Genomic DNA, 18,744 nt, shown 5'->3' on the forward strand with positions numbered 1-18,744 from the left:
TAGAGTGAAGGAAAAGCAGCCAACAAGTGCTCCACATATGTGGGAACTCCTTCAAGACGGTTGGAAATACATTCCAGGTGACTACCTCATGACGCTGGTTGAGAGAATGCCAAGAGTGTGCAAAACTGTCATCAAGGCAAAGGGTGGCTACTTTGAAGAATCTAAAGGTTAAAATGTATTTAGATTTTTTAGTTACTACATGATTCCATATTTGTTATCTCATAGTTTTGATGTCTTCACTATTATTCTACAATGTAGAAAATAGTGAATATAAAGAAAAACCCTTGAATAAGTAGGTGTGTCCAAACTTTTGACTGGTACTGTATATAACTAAATTGTATTTAATGAGAGCTTGATCCACACAACATTGCACTCATCCATACTCCCTTCTAGAGATACAAGGAGTCTACAGGTCATGGTCTTGTCTGACCAGTAGAAAAGGAAATAAAACTTATACTAAGTCTCAACTGGGATAGCGGCCAAGTACACTGTCTGCTTTAGGCACTAACAGGACTGTCAGTTACGTACTTCAAGACAGGTGGGGAGATCTTCCAGACCCTTCACCACTCATGAAATTGAACCTCATGTCATGCCTACCCTATGGTGATGTCCAACTGCCTGCCAGAGCCCTGTCAGTGGCTTTAGAAATGTGAGTCGTGCTTTATTTGAAAGGTACCTGCATCAGGGTACCTACAGCATATAACCATAAGCCATACATAAATCAAATCAAATTGTATTAGTCACATGCGCCGAATACAACAGGTGTAGGTAGACCTTACAGTGAAATGCTTACTTACGAGCCCTTACGAGTACATAAGCATATCATTGTGGATTTGTTATACGCTCCTTATGTAGGTAACCTTCAAATAAAGTGTCACTGAAATGTATGAGGGCGCTCCACTCCCCCACTGCCTCCTCAGTCCTAGAGAGACTAAATGGTCAAGATAATGAGCAAGCTAAGAACCATCCGAATTGATATCTGCTCTAGCTGTGACACATTGATTTATGATGAATTCCAAGGCAACGTAAAGGTATGTCTGGATGTAAAGACATGTCATCATGAAGTAATAGCCCTTACCTGAGCCCAAGGCAGAGAGGGAGAGACAGATACAGAGGCTGCAATTCCTTGGGGGTTCAGACTCCTAACAGGTTTGTTTGGGCAAAAAAAGGCTACGTAGTGTGGCCCTTCCTACTCATGTGACTGCATTGCCCTATGGTTGTTCAGATATTGTTAGAACCTTAGACAATGGAACCCCAACATATCAGAAGGCATGCACACGCATACGTGCACGTACAGACACGCAGCGTTTCATTGACCACATTCCTTGACATGAAAAACGTGGCCGATCTCTTTGTCCACCGTTCGCCTTTTGAGAACATCATTCATCCGTTTAAAACATTCACAAGCTATTGAATAAAAACACAACATCCAAGAACCAAAACTATGACACATTCTTAGCTTTTTATATTTGTTTTATTGATGTAGCAGGGACAAAGAACATCTCGAATCGAAACCTTTGGACAAGGCAGTTCATTACAATAGACATTAGGACTTACTTGACTTACAATACTCTCCTTTGCCTCAAGTTTCAAACAAAAAGGAGCATTCACAGAGATCGATACCACCTCATACTCAAGAATGCCAAAGTCAAACATCAGTGAGTAAAGAACTGTATTTTAATTAGACGCCGAGTACAGTATTGTATTTTGGTATACATCAGTAAAGTCAACTGTATATAGACAGATGGGTCTTTACTTTTCCCCTTAACTTGCAATATGGTGCAAATCTCAGCTCATGTTACTCTGTGGGAACATTTCCCATGGTGTTTCAAAAATGATGCAAAGAATCCTTTAAAAAATAAAATACAATGAATTATGTGAAAATGTGTGAACAAAAGAGAACATTCTTAAGAATCCCCAGAACATTTGACATATTTGGTTTTGAAGTGATAGATGCCGTAAGGAGGTCAATAGAAGTCGACCAAAACAATGGAAATGCCATGGAAACGCATGGGGGAAAGATGCCATGGAGGAAAGATCCCGAATCTCCTTATTGCCCCCAGCAAAATGTGCCTACATTTAGGCTATTGTCTATGTGTCTTTGAAACTATGTTGAGGTAAAAAATTTGAGAATAATGCTTGTATTGATGTCAACCCCAATACATGTTTATATCACCGTCCTCAATCAACTGCATTACAGTTAAAAACGACTGACTACCACCACCGATTTTTCTATGCTAGCTACGCTACCAGCTTCTACGAATGGGAGTTAGCATTTAGCGGTCACTTCTTCTAAACCTGAAAATGGACTACTTCTATATGTTATGCAGCGTAAACAGCCAAATGTATCCAAATCGAACTTTAGTAACGGCACTGTGGACCTGTTACAATACATAAATCATGACAGATTTGACTTTGTTCGATCAGATAGGGGAGGAGATGGCGCCGACAGAGAGGGCTGCCTCGCTTCTAGCTCTTACAAGCATTTCGCTACACCCGCAATAACATCTGCTAAACACGTGTACGTGACCAATCCAATATGATTTGAGATTTGTTGAATGTGCGCCAATCCGGTGTCCTTCTATCCCCCATGGTCTATGTTCCATTGACCTCTTTACTGCATCTATGCCTACTCACTGTTTAAAACGTTGGTCTAAAAAACCTAGTCTCTTTGGTTTAGTTGTGAAAATCTTCATGGAACAATGTGATATGACTCCTGTCTCTTTGGATGATTGTTAACTTTAGTCAAACGGTCACACCTTTCCTGGATAGCTCTTCATTCCAATAGCCTTATTATACATTGAGACCTTTAAGCCCAACCAAGGAGTGATTAACCCTCTGATAATCTTGCTACAGTCCTGGGCATTATTTATCCAATGATTTTGAAGGGGGTTAGTTTAGCAACCAGTGCTTATTGAGAAATAAGTTGTAGTTCATGGTCTGTCACCTGGAGAGCAGAGCCATTCAATATACATGTATACGGTGTCCATATTAGGACAGCCTCCTCGTGACCATGTGGCAGTCCGAATATTGACATCCGTAAACATAAAAATAGGTCAAGTATTTAGAGGCTTATCAGCCCAAACCCAGCTAAGCGGGACAAACGTATCAGTCAACGAAAAGTATATTTGGGAGGAAAAAAAAACAGCTGTGATGCAATAATAGTCATTTTGACATTTCCACAAATGGAATACAACATGTGATCACATGTCAAAAAAGCCGTGATAGTGTGTATACTGCTAATTCATAACTAAAATACCCCATACATACTGTACGACTGAATAATGTGAATATGCACTGCAATGACACCATCACATCACCATTACACTGCGAGCAAAGATATCGAAGCGATGAATGTGACAAACATCTATCCTGACATATAGGTAGTACATGTATATGATCAGACTGGCAGCTAATGTCAACCTTACGCAACCGGAAGCTTTTCTTGAAAAATAGAAAATAAAAGTACAACAAAATTCAGTTCAGTGTGGCTATTTGGATAGATACCTTATTCAATTCTTAGTGTATCTCTTCAGAAGGCGCTTTGCATTTTGGATAGCTTTGAAAACATTTCTTTAAGGTTTCTAATCTATTCTTTGAATTTCTTTTGTTTATCAAAGAAATTAAGTCGAGCCCAAATGGGTGGGGGGGGGGGGATACAATATTTTTCATGACACTAACATAAATTATTTCCAAATTTCATTTTCACAGCATAAATTCTATGAGGATGTACAAGGGATTGTGCAAAGGCTGGGGAGGTTGGAACCGTTTCAGGGAACAGAACGGAAAATAATGACATCTTTCGATGAACAGAATCAGAACCAGGAATTGAAGTGATCTACAGTATACTGTTCTGGAACAGAACCATTATTGTAAAAGCATGGGTACTGTTTAATAACGTTATTTTACATTCTGGGGATTTTTTCCCAGTCCCACAAAAAACGCAACAAAGCACCTATGCAAAGTCCACACTCAAAAACGTATTCCAGTGTGTGCCTGCCAGCTGAAAATCTTCGCCAGTTTTTATGCGTGTGTAGGCTACATGCCCCTCCCCCTCTGAAGCATAGGCTACTGTAGCCTACTGATGTTACAAGCGTGATTCAGAAATTAAGGAGAGATTCTTTTGTAGAGAAGAATGGATTCACTTTTTCATTGCTAGTTAAGGATACTATAGCACACACAAGCTTGTTATCAAGCTAAATAGCTCTGGTCCAACGTTAAGCCAACTCTCGGAAGTTCAAAGACATTCAAAGTTCCTTCATAGAAGCCGCTCCTCCGTAGCTATAATTCTGTGGGTCTAATTCAGAAAATGCATGTCATAACAAGATGCCCAGCACTTCAAGCCAAGCCTCCTCCTCTACCCTCTCTCGCTCTCTCCCCACCTGCAAAATTTGAGTCGCATCTCGCGACCTACACTTGTCTGTCCAATGCATGTTAACAATTATAGCTTGCCCACTCCGTAGCATGCTGCTCTATCCGCAATGATTGGTGAAGTCATGTAGAAAAATAGATTTCAGAGGTTTAAAAAGGAACAGAAAGGAACGCTATATTTATTTTTGGGGGGTTCGAACAGGTTCAGAACGTGTTGGTCAGAACAGTGGAATGGAACAACAACAACAACAACAAAAAATCTGTTCAGAACTAAATGATTGGAAAATAATTTGGGTTCCAACCCCTGCAAGGCTGTTATGGATATATTTTTTGGTTATGAATACACATAGTAGAGTCTTGTATTTCATCAGTGTTTGGCTGTTCTTCCTCGGGGTTTTTACTTTGGATCATTAGCGTCCCACACCTGCTGAGAGAGATAGGGAGGAAAAGATCATTAGCCCTGAGGAAAAGTTGCAAAAAGTCACAAACAAAAAGTCTCAAAAAGTGGCAAAACCGTGCAAGGAAACAGAGAACAACCAGTACAGCCAAACTCTTAAAAATGTAAGAATCACTTTCAAATAAAGTAGTCAAGTATAATTCTACTTCTAAGTGAGTCATAGTTATTCAATTCTAAATCCCAGAGAGAAATATGTATCCACTCCTTCAGAATACAGCATAGCTTATCAAACTTTATTAGGTGTTAATAGAGACACTGATTGATTAACAAGTCATCTAATTTTAGAGCTGTTCATCAAAATGTATGTGTGTGTGTGTGTGTGTGTGTGTGTGTGTGTGTGTGTGTGTGTGTGTGTGTGTGTGTGTGTGTGTGTGTGTGTGTGTGTGTGTGTGCGCGCATGCACGTACAAACATGTGTGCGTGAATGTGTTCAAGTACAGTGAAGTGTGTGTTTGTGTACAAGCATGCATGTGTGCGTATGTGCGCGCAAGTGAGTTAGTGTATGTGTGTGTGTATGTGTGTGTGCGCGCGCGCACAGTTGTGTATATCAGACCCAGTAGGCGCTACCTTTGTCGACACATATTCTGAGGCCCCTGCAGTGACACTAGTTTGAGTGATTAATATAATTTGCCCTTTAGTTCATTCCCAGGGGGCTATTTCAGCTGAAGAACTGGGAAGGTTGCACGGGTGGGGGGCGCTAGATAGGGTGACACCCAAGCGAGTGCGACAGCTTTTCCTTCCCCCAGGGTCTGACTCAGACAGTGGGTGTTTGAGGGATATCCCCAGTTTGGGCTAGACTGGGCTGAGTGTGCTACTAATGATACAGTATATACCGTATTGGGGAACCGTAAAAGTAGCACTGTAGTGAGAAAGGTACTTGGGCAGAAACGTGTACTATATAATCGACATAACTTGTTACCCATAGGAAATCATATCTCTTTGACCTGTCAGTATCTACTGTTGCTAGTCTCACTCAACAGCCACTGAGATTATACAGTAAGCAACTAGAATTGACCCAGTAAGAGCATAAGCCTTGACAACATTACGGTTGAGTGTAAAAGCCTAGTGAGGGAGGCTACTTTGCTGCTTAAACGACTGGGATTCCTCCAGAGCCCTGCGGGCATAATGCAACAGTAATGTGACAATAGCAGCTGCACTGTGGCATGCGTGGCATCATGCCGACGGTCTGCACAGTATTCGTCGGGTCCAGGTGGCGTGGGGTGACCTACGCATCCCACTATATAGGGAATAGGATGCCATTTGGGATGCCTCCACTGCCCTGCGTTGTTTAACCGCCACGCCACCTCGACCATTTGGGACACAGGACACGACAGGTTCCTTGCACAGAGAAATAAGGTCAGTGGGAACGAGCCCTTTATATATAGAACAATAATGCCATGAGGCAATGGAACATGCCCAATATGTCCGTCCAAAGGATTTGATTTACGGTGGCCAGCGAACTCGGGCACAGAGTGGAGGACAGACGTAGGAGTTATGGACACGGCTCCATTGGGGGGATGTAAGTCAATTCAAGGCACGTGTGGGTGGGTGTCCTTCATGTGAGAAAAGGTCTCCTTAGCCCCAGCTTCTTTCGTTCTGTGACGATGTCACTCGCAACAGGTTCGGAAAAGCACGCGCGCACACATTCACATCGTGGTGAGAAAACTCACTTACCATTTGTGACAGATTTGGTCTTGCCTCCAACTGTTACCTGTTAACAGAAAACAAGGGAACACAAAGTTACTAATCTTTACCAGTGAAATGACTGTATTTCTAGGTGAGTCATGTCTTACCAAGGGGCAATCATTATTACTTATTCAGATTTCATATAGTTCAGGGTCATGCAGTTTAATATGCTAAACTGACTCACAAGGAGTGAAGAAAGTGTGACAACTATGTATCAGCAAACCAGAATTGAACACGACTCGGAAACGTTATGCTGAAGTACTGAAATTCCCACAGAAGAACGTCCTTTCTGAACATTCTCGGAACTGTTTGAGAACATTCCCAATGTCAAACCAGTTGGAGAACGTTCCTGGAACGTGACCAAAATTGAAATGAAATGTAACCATGTTTGAAACGTTTTATCTTTGGCACACTGTAGATACTCCAGTACTGTTGCCTAATCACACATGTACCCCTAGACCCTAAACCCAACACTTGTGGAGATCTGAGAGATTGGACAGGTGTTCGCGATATGGCAAAAATCCACCTAGCCTACAAAAGGGCAAGGTGGAGCTATCAAGATACTGTTTACACCCATCAAATCCTCTCCGTTCTCCATGTGTCTGGGGGTAGGGGCTAGAGGTTGTTTTCGGGACAGGGCCTTCATCTGATCTACTAGCTCACCTTAGCAGGGGAAGAGCCCTTTGTTTCCCATAGGCTGCGCTTGTTGCCCACATCAACAGGTTTCAGGTCCTGCAAGAGAACACAGAGCAGAGCGTAACGTGGGGAAGAAGCCCTAGTGAGGCTATAGCGCATTTAATCTGAACAAAAGCATGGACGGAACTACGCTGGATGCTAAGAAGTGCATCAACGGTTGGTGAATGATCACGACTAAATTGCTATTCATTTATTGATGAACTAAAATGTATATGTTTCCATCAATGGCGCATTCAAGAAAGTACTTTTTAAAGATATCAGATGCATATTGCTAACATGACAAACTGGATCATACAGTACCTTTCCCACAGTTAAAATCAAGCGGAAGACAGAACAGAAAAGTACAGAAGGAAGGAAAGTTCCGGAGGAAGACAACTGCAGAGCTAGTCAAGTAGAAGAGAGGAAAATAAAGAAGTTGTTAAACAACAGTAATTGATAGACAGACATTTTCTCAAAACAAATAGCCTAACCGAAACATTTCATATAACATACAGAAGGAGTGCTTTATAACTTCTCTCCATGAGAGGGAAACCTTGTAGCGTTCCTGTAAAAGCAACTTGGCTCTTACAAGTACTTGTGGCCAGAAGGAATGGGACTAAAGATATCCCCTCATAAATGTCAGGTTCGAACAAAGTGGCTTGCCAATCAACAGTACGTCTCACATCCTGTTCTGCCTGTCTCTAATAGAACTGGTCAGATTAGCCTGCTAGCAAGCTATAAGGAATAGCACACACTGACTGTCTCAAATAGAACTGTTCAGATTAGCCTGCTAGCAAGCTATAAAGAATAGCATGCACTGACTGTCTCAAATAGAACTGGTCAGATTAGCCTGCTAGCAAGCTATAAAGAATAGCACGTACTGACTGTCTCAAATAGAACTGGTCAGATTAGCCTGCTAGCAAGCTATAAAGAATAGCACGCACTGACTGTCTCAAATAGAACTGGTCAGATTAGCCTGCTAGCAAGCTATAAAGAATAGCACGCACTGACTGTCTCAAATGGCCTCCAACATCACACTGGATATGGCCTTTACTTTAGATATACATCCAATTTAGGATACCTGTATCCTACACATCGGTTAAACACAGAAATGATCTGGTTTAACTCTCTAGTTTGAAATCTAAACAAATCAACTGTTAGGAGAAAGCAAAAGTAGTTTTTTATGAAACTGGTCGTCAACTGAAAACATTTGAGAGACTTTACCTTTTTGATTGGTCACATACAGACAATCACATTGTCACCACGATCTAAAACGTTAGTGGATTTGGCTATTTCAGCCACACCTGTTGCTGACAGGTGTATAAAATTGAGCACACAGCCATGCAATCTTCATAGACAAACATTGTCAGTAGAATGGACTTATTGCAGTGACTTTCAACTTGGCACCGTCATAGGATGCTACCTTTCCAACAAGTCAGTTCGTCAAATTTCTGTCCTGCTATAGCTGGCCCGGTCAAATGTAAGTCCTGTTATTGTGAAGTGGAAACATCTAGGAGCAAAAACATCTCAGCCGCGAAGTGGTAGGCCACACAAGCTCACAGAACGGGACCGCCAAGTGCTGAAGTGTGTAAAAATTGTGTGTCCTTGGTTGCAACACTCACACCAAGCTCTAAACTGCCTCTGGAAGCAACGTCAGCACAATAACTGCTCGTCGGGAGCTTCATGAAATGGGTTTCCATGGCCGAGCAGTCGCACTCAAGCCTAAGATCACCATGCGCAATGCCAAGTGTCGGCTGGAGTGGTGTAAAGCTCGCCGCCATTGGACTCTGGAGCAGTGGAAAAGTGTTCTCTGGAGTGATGAATCATACTTCACCATCTGGCAGTCCGACGGATGAATCTGGGTTTGGTGGATGCCAGGAGAACTCTTCCTTCCCCAATGCATAATGCCAACTGTAAAGTTTGGTGGGGGAGGAATAATGGTCTGGGGATGTTTTTCATGGTTCGGGCTAGGCCCTTTAGTTCCAGTGAAGGGAAATCTTAACGCTACAGCATACAATGACATTCTAGACAATTCTGTGCTTCCAACTTTGTGGCAACAGTTTGGGGAAGGCCCTTTCCTGTTTCAGCATGACAATGACCTTGTGCACAAGGCAAGGTCCATACAGAAGTGGTTTGTTGAGATCTGTGTGGAAGAACTTGACTGTCCTGCACAGAGCCCTGACCTCAACCCCATCAAACACCTTTGGGATGAATTGGAATGCCGACTGCGAGCCAGGCCTGATCGCCCAACATCAGTGTCTGACCTCACTAATGCTCTTGTGGCTGAATGGAAGCAAATCCCCACAGCAATGTTCCAACATCTAGTGGAAAGCCTTCCCAGAAGAGTGGAGGCTGTTACAGCAGAAAAAATGACATGACGCGTACATAAATCCTATTTCAGCGCGTCTCCACTAGTGTAGGTCACAAGTTGAGAGACAAAATGGATGATCGTATAGACGTACACTCACCAGGTCGGCCATTTGGGGTCATTAGACTACAACTAGCCACATTTTCAAGTTAAAGAGCTCAATCGTGTGTGTTTTGTCCTTACTTCAGCCTTCTCAGCTGCGGCTGCGGCTGCCTTGCCAGTGTCTGCCGGGCTCTTGCCCCAGCCTTTAGTCAGTCCAGCCACACCCACTTTAATATCAGCAGCATCCTGGGGAAGAAGGTAGAGAAGTAGGCTGTCATTCATCACTTTCAGTCAGCGATTGCTCTCTCGCTCTCTCCTCCTGTCTCCCAATCTCTTCTTATTTACATTTTTTTGTCATTTAGCAGACGCTCTCATCCAGAGCACCTTACAGGAGCAATTATGGTTAAGTGGTCAAGGGTACATCAACAGATTTTTCACTTAGTCAGCTCGGGGATTCAAACGAGTGACATTCCACTTACTGGCCCATCTCTCTTAACCGCTAGGCTACCTGCTGCCCTTCTTCTCCCTCTCTCAATCCTTCCCCCTCCCTCCCCTCTCTCTCTCTCTCTCTCTCTCTCCCCCACACTCTCTCTCTCCTCCATCCATCTCTCCCCGTCCCTCTCCTGACTCCCTCTCCTCCCTCACCTTATTCATAGGCTTGGGGCTCTCAGTGGCCACCCCAACGTTCCCTTTCTCCCACATGCTCTTGATGTTGCGGATGCTTGGTGTCTCTGGCAGGTCTGAGACTGGAGACTTAGGAGACCTCACATCCCGGTTGGTCTGTGGAGAGGGAAAGGAGACATTTCATTTGTACATTTTGGTAATTTAGCAGACACGCTTATCCAGAGCGACCTACAGTCAGACATCAAGATAATGCCACTTAAAAATAAATCAATAAATAGAGAAACTGGGAGGCAAGTGATTGTGTTTTGTATTCCATTTATTTAGTTGTTTAACCTTTATTTAACCATAAAAGTCAGTTGAGAACCAATTCTCATTTACAATGATGACTACAAATGGACAAATAGGTCCTCAACAAGATACAATCACCTCATTTTTCCCTCCTAGCTTTTTATTGGATATTTGTACTCGTTCTGTCATTCTTATGACATGATGAGTAGGCCTCAAGATGCCCTGGAACACTATGCATTTAGGATGTGTCTATGCCTTACATGAACTGCAGCGGTGTATAAATCCAGTCTGTTGCCTATCTTGGAGACAATAGGAGCATGTGATGTCTTACAGCTGTAGGAGCAAGAACACACAAACCGTGAGTACAATGCAGAACATTCTAGACTGAAGGTTTACATGAATACCATAGTAGGAGTAAAAGGCAGGGAATGCTCACCCTTTCTGGGCTCTCTGGTTCAAGAATTCTGCTCTCTCCCCAATCTAAAAACACAGAGAATAGACTAACTTGATTACACTTGTAAACACATTATTGACATGCAACACACAGCTGATGCAAATGTCTGCTGCTCTCTCTCTCTCTCTCTCCTCCTCTGTCCCTCTCTTTCCATTTCTTCCTTTCTCCCTTTAGACTAAAATTCTTACCATTCTTGGGCAGTTAGTTCTGTGTGATCTGAACAAAGTGAACCCAATGGTGATGACTCAGTGTTGTGTTGAGGAGTCAGTCTGTCACAGAGCCAGTATAAGCAGGGTCCTGTCAGCTCCTGAGCCCCGGGCTGGGAACCCAGGACTGCTGTTTATGATAAATGACAAGTCCATAACGAGTGTGCGCACACAAACGCATGCAAGCCATACACTCAGTCAGGCACACACGTACACAAACACACAAAAGCATTCACACACACACACTCATACTGCTAGCTGTGGATGCTCCTAAAATAATTGTCACAATAAATTCCTCTCAGTCCTAGACCTCCTCTGAACACCCATATTTGAGCCTAGTTGTGATACCAGCAGCAAAATCACTGTTTTGCACTTGCCATAGAGAATTTCTGTTTTTATGGAAAGCTGTCTATCATTCAGAGGACGTAGAAACAGACTTAACAATTAAAGAGACAGCAGCATGTTTCAAATTTGGAAACACATAAGTTTCCCATTCCCAGAATAATTCTATGGATCTTTACTCAAGGTGTTGCATTGCATTGCTTTACGGGAAGACATTGCACATCAATATGGACACAATATCTATAGGCGATAGCTTTTGTTAATCGCCAACAGATCTCTCTCAGTTACTGTAATGATATCATCTGTAGCTGAAGCCTATAGGGCCTCACCTTGCCCTTGGGCGTGACACCCAATGTGAAGGGTTTCTTGTCTCCGTCGCCCGATTCCTCGATCATCTGTTTCTTCTTCTCTGCAGCGTCTTTTCTTCTTTGCTCTATCTCTTCCTTCAACCTCTTCCTCTCCTCCTGTTAGAACCAGAGCAATGGCCCATTTAACCATCATTGTTATCGTTAGGGTTAAGGCTAAACCGGGATGAAGACATGAAGCTAGAGTTAGGGTTTTTCACTAGGCACGAAATGGAAGGAAACGGTCTGAAATGGGGTGAAAACATGTTTTTTTTAAAAATAATTTTGCTGTTTAATAAAGCATTTTGCTTCCGTTTCAACTGGATCCCTATCTGTTCGTCCCATGTCCCCACCTGTCTGTCTGTCTGTCCGTCCATCCGTCCCCAGTCTCCACCGGTCTGTCAAATGTTTTTTTGTCACATGCTTTGTAAACAACAGGTGTAGGCTAACAGTGAAATGCTTACTTATGAAACTTTCCCAACAGAGCATGCAGAGAGAATAATAGAAAAATAATAGAAAGATAATAACACATGGAATAAATACACAGTGATTTATTCTAACTTATACACAGGGTACCAGTACTGAAGTCGATGTGCAAGTTAATTGAGGTAGATAAGTACATATAGTTAGGGGTAAAGGCACTAGGCAACAGGATAGATAATAAACAGTAGGGGCTGTGATTCAAAAAGAGTTAGTGCAAAAAGAGTCAATGCAGGTAGGCCGAGTAGCTGTTTGGTTAACTATTTAGGAGTCTTGTGGCTTGGTGGTAGAAGCTGTTCAGGGTCCAGTTGGTTCTTGTTGGTGCATCGGTACCGCTTGCCATGCGGTAGCAGAGAGAAAAGTCTATGACTTGGGAGGCTAGAGTCTTTGATTTTTAGGGCCTTCCTCTGATATCGCCTGGTATAGAGGTCCTGGATGATAGGGAGCTTGGCCCCAGTGATGTGGATGGGGGCGTGCTCGGCCCTCCGTTTCCTGCAGTCCCAATCAGCTCCTTTGTCTTGCTGAGGGAGAGGTTGCTGTCCTGGCACCACACTGCCAGGTCACTGATCTCCTCCCTATAGGCTGTCTCATGGTTGTTGGTGATCAGGCCTACCAACGTTGTGTTGTCAGCAAACTTAAAGATGGTGTTGGAGTCATGCGCAGTCGTGGATGAACAGGGAGTACAGGAGGGGACTAAGCACACACCCCTGATGGGCCCCCATGTTGAGGGTCAGCGTGGCAGATGTGTTGTTGCCTACCCTCACCACTTCATAGTCGTAGCGGGATTTCTTATAAGTGTCCGGATTAATGTCCCGCTCCTTGAAAGTGGCAACTCTAGCCTTTAGCTCACTGCGGATGTTGCCTGTAATCCATGGCTTCTGGTTTGGATATGTACGACTGTACATACAGTGACTGATGTGGTAAACTCCTCAATATTATCTGATGAATCCCGGAACATATTCCAGTCTGTGCTAGTGAAGCAGTCCTGTAGCTTAGCATCCGCTTCATCGGACCACTTCCGTATCGAGCACATCACTAGTACTTCCTGTTTGAGTTTTTACTTGTAAGCAGGAACAGGAGGAGATAGTTATAGCCAGATTTGCAAAAGGGAGGGCAAGAGAGAACCTCTAATACTTTTTTTTTACCCCTTTTTCTCCGCAATTCCGTGGTATCTAATTGGTAGTTACAGTCTTGTCTCATCGCTGCAACTTCCGTACGGACTCGGGAGAGGCAAAGGTCGAGAGCCGTGCGTCCTCCGAAACACAACCCAACCAAGCCGCACTGCTTCTTGACACATAACTCGGAAGCCAGCCGCACCAATGTCTCGGAGGAAACCTGGCGACCGTGTCAGCGTGCACTGCGCCCGGCCCGCCACAGGAGTTGCTAGTGCACGATAGGACAAGGACATCCCTGCCGGCCAAATTGTCCCCTAACCCAGAAGACGCTGGGCCAATTGTGCACTGCCCCATGGGTCTCCCGGTTGCAACAGAGCCTGGACTCTAGTGGCACAGCTAGCACTGTGATGCAGTGCCTTAGACCACTGCACCACTCGGGAAGCCTTCTAATACTTTTCTGTGTGTCGAGTAAAGGTGATCTAGAATTTTGTCGCCTCTACTTGCACAGGTGACATGCTGATAAAAATGAGGTCAAAGGGATTTCAGTTTCACTGCATTAAAATCACCGGCCACAGGAAGCGCTGCCTCTGGATGTGCATTTTCTTGTTTGCTTATGGCCCTATACAGCTTGTTCAGTGCGGTCTTAGTGCTAGCATCGGTTTGTGGTGGACAGCTATGAAAAATGTAGATAAAAACTCTCTTAGTAAACAGTATGGTCTCATTGCACACCAGCTGTTGTTAACAAAGAGACACACACCTCCCCCTCATCTTCCTCAGTGCTGCTGACTGGTCTTGACGATGCATAGAAAAGCCTGCTAGATGTATATTATCCATGTCCTTGTTCAGCCACGTCTCCAAGAATCCTAGAATATTACAGTTCTCCAGGTCCCGTTGATAGGATAGTCTCAAATGGAGCTTGTACAGTTTGGTCTCTAGTGACTGTACGTTCCCAAACAGAATGGAGGGTAAAGGCAGTTTATTTGGTCGCCAACGTAGTCACGTAAGGACGCTGGCTCGTCTGCCACTTTTCCGCCATCGCTTCCTCTTTCGGGAATTAGGGCCTGATCCAGTAAACAGAACATCCAAAGCTGTAGACTAGTTGAAGTAGAAATTGTCATCCAAATCGAGATTAGTGATAGCTGTTCTGATCTCCAGAAGCTATTTTCGGAGACATTATGTACAAAAGAAGTTAACCTCTCTTGGGTAGGGGGCAGTATTTTCACGTCCGGATGAAAAGCGTGCCCAAAGTAAACTGCATGTTACTCAGGCCCAGAAGCTAGGATATGCATATAATTGGTAGATTTGGATAGAAAACACAAAGACTATGTCTGTGAGTACAACAGAACTGATATGGCAGGCAAAACCCCGAGGACAAACCATCCCAAAAAAAACAATTTCAGCCTACCACTGTTTTCAATGGCTGTCACTTTTATTATAAGGCGAAATCCTCCCAGATTGCAGTTCCTAGGGCTTCCACTAGATGTCAACAGTCTTTAGAAAGAGTTTCATGCTGGTTTTTGGAAAAATTAGCCAGAAATTGTAGTTTTTCTAGGTGGCTCCCATTTTGGCTGTAGTGTTTCGAAGCGCGTGGAAGAGAGTGCGTTCTTTGGTATTTTTCTCCGGTAAAGACAATAACGATTCTCCGTCTTAAATTGTATCGTTTATTTACGTATTAGGGTACCGAAGGTTTGATTCTAAACGTTGTTTGACTTGTTTGGAAAAGTTTATTAGTAACTAAACTAAGCTAAACTGAGTTTTTATGGATATAAATAAGGACATTATTGAACAAAAGGACCATTTGTGATGTATCTGGGACCTTTTGGGGTGCCAATAGAAGAAGATCATCAAAGATAAGGCATTTATTATATCGCTATTTCTGACTTTCGTGGCGCACCTGCCTGGTTGAAATATGTTTTTCATGCTTTTGTATGCGGGGCGCTGTCCTCAGATAATCGCATGGTGTGCTTTCGCCGTAAAGCCTTTTTGAAATCTGACACAGCGGTTGGATTAACAAGAAGTTAAGCTTTATTTTGATGTATTACACTTTATGATTTTATGAAAGTGAAATATTTATAATTCTGTAGTTTGAATTTCGCGCTCTACAATTTCACCAGATGTTGGCCAGGTGGGATGCTACCGTCCCACCTGCCCATAAGAAGTTAAGATCAGCGTAAAAAAAAACACACAACATAGCAGAATTGGTCAGGAGCCCGTATAACGGCTGCTATCCACTGCAGCGCCATTCCACGTCTGTCTGTTTGTCCGTCCCCAGTTCCCACCTGTCTGTCTGTCCATCCTTAGCCCCCACCTGTCTGTCTGTCTCTACGTCCCCACCCACCTGCTCCTTGGCCTTCTTTTCTGCCATCTCTGCCTTCTTCTGCTTCTCTTCCTCCTCAATGATCTTCTTCCTCCCCTCCCTCTTCTTCTTCAGCTCCTCCAGCTCGGCCTCAGACTCCTGCTGTTTCTGCTTCATCTTCTCAAACACCTCGCTGTCCGCCTCGTCACGACGCCGCTTCAGCTCCTCCAGCTTACGCTCTGCCTCCAGGCGCTCCTGGTCCTCGGCCTCGGCGGAGCGCGACACACCTCCGTTCTGCTGCTTGGAGAGGGAGGACTCTTTCTGTTCAATAGAGAGCACAGATAGATAGACCAATGGATTAGTGATAGACCCATATCATTGGAATGAGATTACAATACCCCATCCAACATGCTTCATCTATTTCTATCAATTCACCAATGGAAACCAATTGATGAGCGATGGACCAGTGGATGAGTTATACACCAATAAAAAGCAGAGATAGATAGAACAGCTAATGAATGCCACAAACAGTGTTAGTATAACAAGGCAACTGTTTGTCGGGTGGACAGAAAATGACACTCACCTCGTCTTTCTTCACTGACCTTAACTTCGGTTTCTCCAACTCCACCTTCTCAGACTGCATCAAAGTCCAACAATGTTGAAACAAAAACAAAGTTATAGAATATAAACAAATGGTGTCCAGCATAATATGGACATTTTTACAATCTATGATTTAGATTGATCATCACATACATATTATTTCTATTTGAATTGACATTTCAACTTGATCTTACCCGCTTTTTTGACTTTTCCTCCTTGGTGGGCAGGAACAAAGGGAAATATAACAAGAGAAGTCAGATAACTGTGGCATCTATCTACATATGCGAACGTAGAAGCCAGGCAAATTGCCATACAATGGTGTTCCACTGCAGCCTGCAAGATGAGAGCAATGCAGATGTACCTTGATGCTGACCACACACACACACACACACACACACTGTGACAACACTGTGACATAACTAGCCTGGTTGCTGATCTGTTTGTGCCAACTTCTATGGCTCAGTTTGGCATGACAATGATCATAGGAATTGGCAGGACAGAACAAACAGATCTGGGACCAGACTAGGACACAACTGCCCAAGTTCTCAATGATGCAAAGCAACACATGGTGACCACTCTGTGATCTGTGACCACACCTTAAAGCATGGGAGAATGTGGATATGGAAGTGGCCTAAACAGCGAAGATGTAAAACGCAGCAAAACCTGGATAACCCAAATATATCCTCTACATGTGTAATTTAAAATATCTTGAATATAAATGTATTATTGAGCATACTGTATTCAGATACAGTAGATATATGTGCTGTAAGAAACTAATGAGGAACATTGGAGTTATCCAGGATTTGAATGGAGGCAATCACCCTAAAAGTCACACTGATACCTCAGCTTTCTTTTTTTCCTCTGCTTGCTTAGATTTTTTAGCTTTCTCTTCAGCGTCTTTCTTGAGTTTTGCAGCTTTTTCTTCTTCTCCTTCTTTGTTGAGTTTTGCAGCTTTTTCTTCTTTTTCTTTGTTGAGTTTTGCAGCTTTTTCTTCTTCTTCTTCTTTCTTGAGTTTTGCAGCTTTTTCTTCTTTTTCTTTGTTGAGTTTTGCAGCTTTTTCTTCTTCTTCTTTGTTGAGTTTTGCAGCTTTTTCCTTTTCTTCAGCCTCTTTCTTCAGTTTTACAGCCTTTTCCTTTTCTTCAGCCTCTTTCTTGAGTTGTGCATTTTTTTCTTCTTCTTTCTTCAATTTTGCAGCTTTTTCTTCTTCTTCTCTTTTAAGTTTAGCAGCTTTCTCTTCAGCTTCTTTCCTTTCTTTTTCAGCCTTTTCCTCAGCCTCTTTCTTGAGTTTTGCTGCAGCCTCTTTTTCTTCCAACTCTTTTTTCTGTTTTTCTTCCTCTTCTTTCTTAGATATCTCTTCAACAGATTTCTCCTCTACTGCCATCTTGGGCATAATTGATATTTCAAACATGCACTCTTGTAGTGGTGCAGCGGGTACAACAAATTCAATAAATTTTTCTGGTACTATTTGTGTTTCTTCAACCTCTTCCTATGAGATAAAGTACATTTTGTGTCAATATTTACTTCCTGTAAATACAATACCTCCCATCCAACATTTATGCCCTTTAACGTTAATCTAGGAAGTCATACTTTACCTCTTTCTTCTCTTCCTCCACCTCCTCAGCTTTCTCAGGCTCTGTGACGGGTTCAGGCTCTTCCTCCTTTGGCGTCGCTTCCTCCTCTTTCACCTCCTTCTCCTCCTCTCTACTCCAGGAGTTGGTGGTTACTTCCTCCTGGGCTGGTTTCTCCTCCTTCTCCTCCTCTGTGCCTTGGTGGCGCCCGCTAGAGAAGGTCTCCTCCTGGCTGTTCTCATTACCATCGGTGATGGTAGGGTCGAACTCCTTCTGTCTATCCAGTGCTTCTTTCAACCTCTTCTGTCTGCGTTCCTCCCGCTTGGCCAGGCGGTCCAGGAGTACCACGTCATCCCCATCACCTGCTGAGGAGCTCACCTCTGCACCGGTGGAGGAGGACTCTGTCTCTGTCACACTGTGGAGTGGAGGGGAAAACAGAATGAATTAGTTGTAGACAAGCTATTGGCTAACACTGTAACTTATATTATTGTTACCAGATGGGATCTTTCTATAGATCAGGGTCTTGTTCAGTACGGAGAATGGGGTGGTTCTACCTAAATTTGTAGAAGACATTTTTGGTTTTCAAGGATTTGTTCACGTTCTGGGTGTCCTGTGTTCTCTACCTGTGAGTGTTGTTGACCTCTGTTGTCACGGTGCCGCTGCTAGACTCCTCCATCTCCGCCTTTTTCATTCGTTCCTCACGAGCGTTTCTCCTACGCTCGCGAGCCACCTCCTCATCATCATCAGTTGTGCTGAAGCCCCTGAAATAAGCCAAGACATACACATAAATGAATGGGAGATGTTAGCCTTTTGCGTACAAGTATTACTG

General features: G+C 43.4%; 1 protein-coding gene across 7 annotated transcripts in view; it reads right to left on the reverse strand.

Annotated features, from left to right (window-relative positions):
* Window positions 1-4,532: 4,532 nt before the first annotated feature.
* LOC139540358 (non-muscle caldesmon-like) overlaps window positions 4,533-18,744 on the reverse strand; it is a 55,236-nt gene continuing 41,024 nt past the window's right edge. For 3 of the 7 annotated variants that reach the window (XM_071344135.1, XM_071344134.1, XM_071344136.1), the window contains exons 3-16: window positions 18,539-18,676; window positions 17,940-18,330; window positions 17,189-17,833; window positions 16,542-16,562; window positions 16,331-16,384; window positions 15,790-16,068; window positions 11,842-11,976; window positions 10,947-10,990; window positions 10,771-10,843; window positions 10,244-10,378; window positions 9,740-9,844; window positions 7,177-7,245; window positions 6,502-6,538; window positions 4,533-4,798 (exon numbers count right to left, since the gene is read on the reverse strand). In XM_071344135.1, the coding sequence (XP_071200236.1) occupies window positions 4,782-4,798; window positions 6,502-6,538; window positions 7,177-7,245; window positions 9,740-9,844; window positions 10,244-10,378; window positions 10,771-10,843; window positions 10,947-10,990; window positions 11,842-11,976; window positions 15,790-16,068; window positions 16,331-16,384; window positions 16,542-16,562; window positions 17,189-17,833; window positions 17,940-18,330; window positions 18,539-18,676 (2,143 nt within the window). In that variant the 3' untranslated portion in view covers window positions 4,533-4,781. The remainder of the gene's footprint in view (window positions 4,799-6,501; window positions 6,539-7,176; window positions 7,246-9,739; window positions 9,845-10,243; window positions 10,379-10,770; window positions 10,844-10,946; window positions 10,991-11,841; window positions 11,977-15,789; window positions 16,069-16,330; window positions 16,385-16,541; window positions 16,563-17,188; window positions 17,834-17,939; window positions 18,331-18,538; window positions 18,677-18,744) is intronic. The other 4 variants (XM_071344139.1, XM_071344138.1, XM_071344137.1 and 1 more) reach the window with 3 other exon arrangements.

Source organism: Salvelinus alpinus, chromosome 15, assembly GCF_045679555.1.
Source record: "Salvelinus alpinus chromosome 15, SLU_Salpinus.1, whole genome shotgun sequence".
NCBI classification, from domain to species: Eukaryota; Metazoa; Chordata; class Actinopteri; order Salmoniformes; family Salmonidae; genus Salvelinus; species Salvelinus alpinus.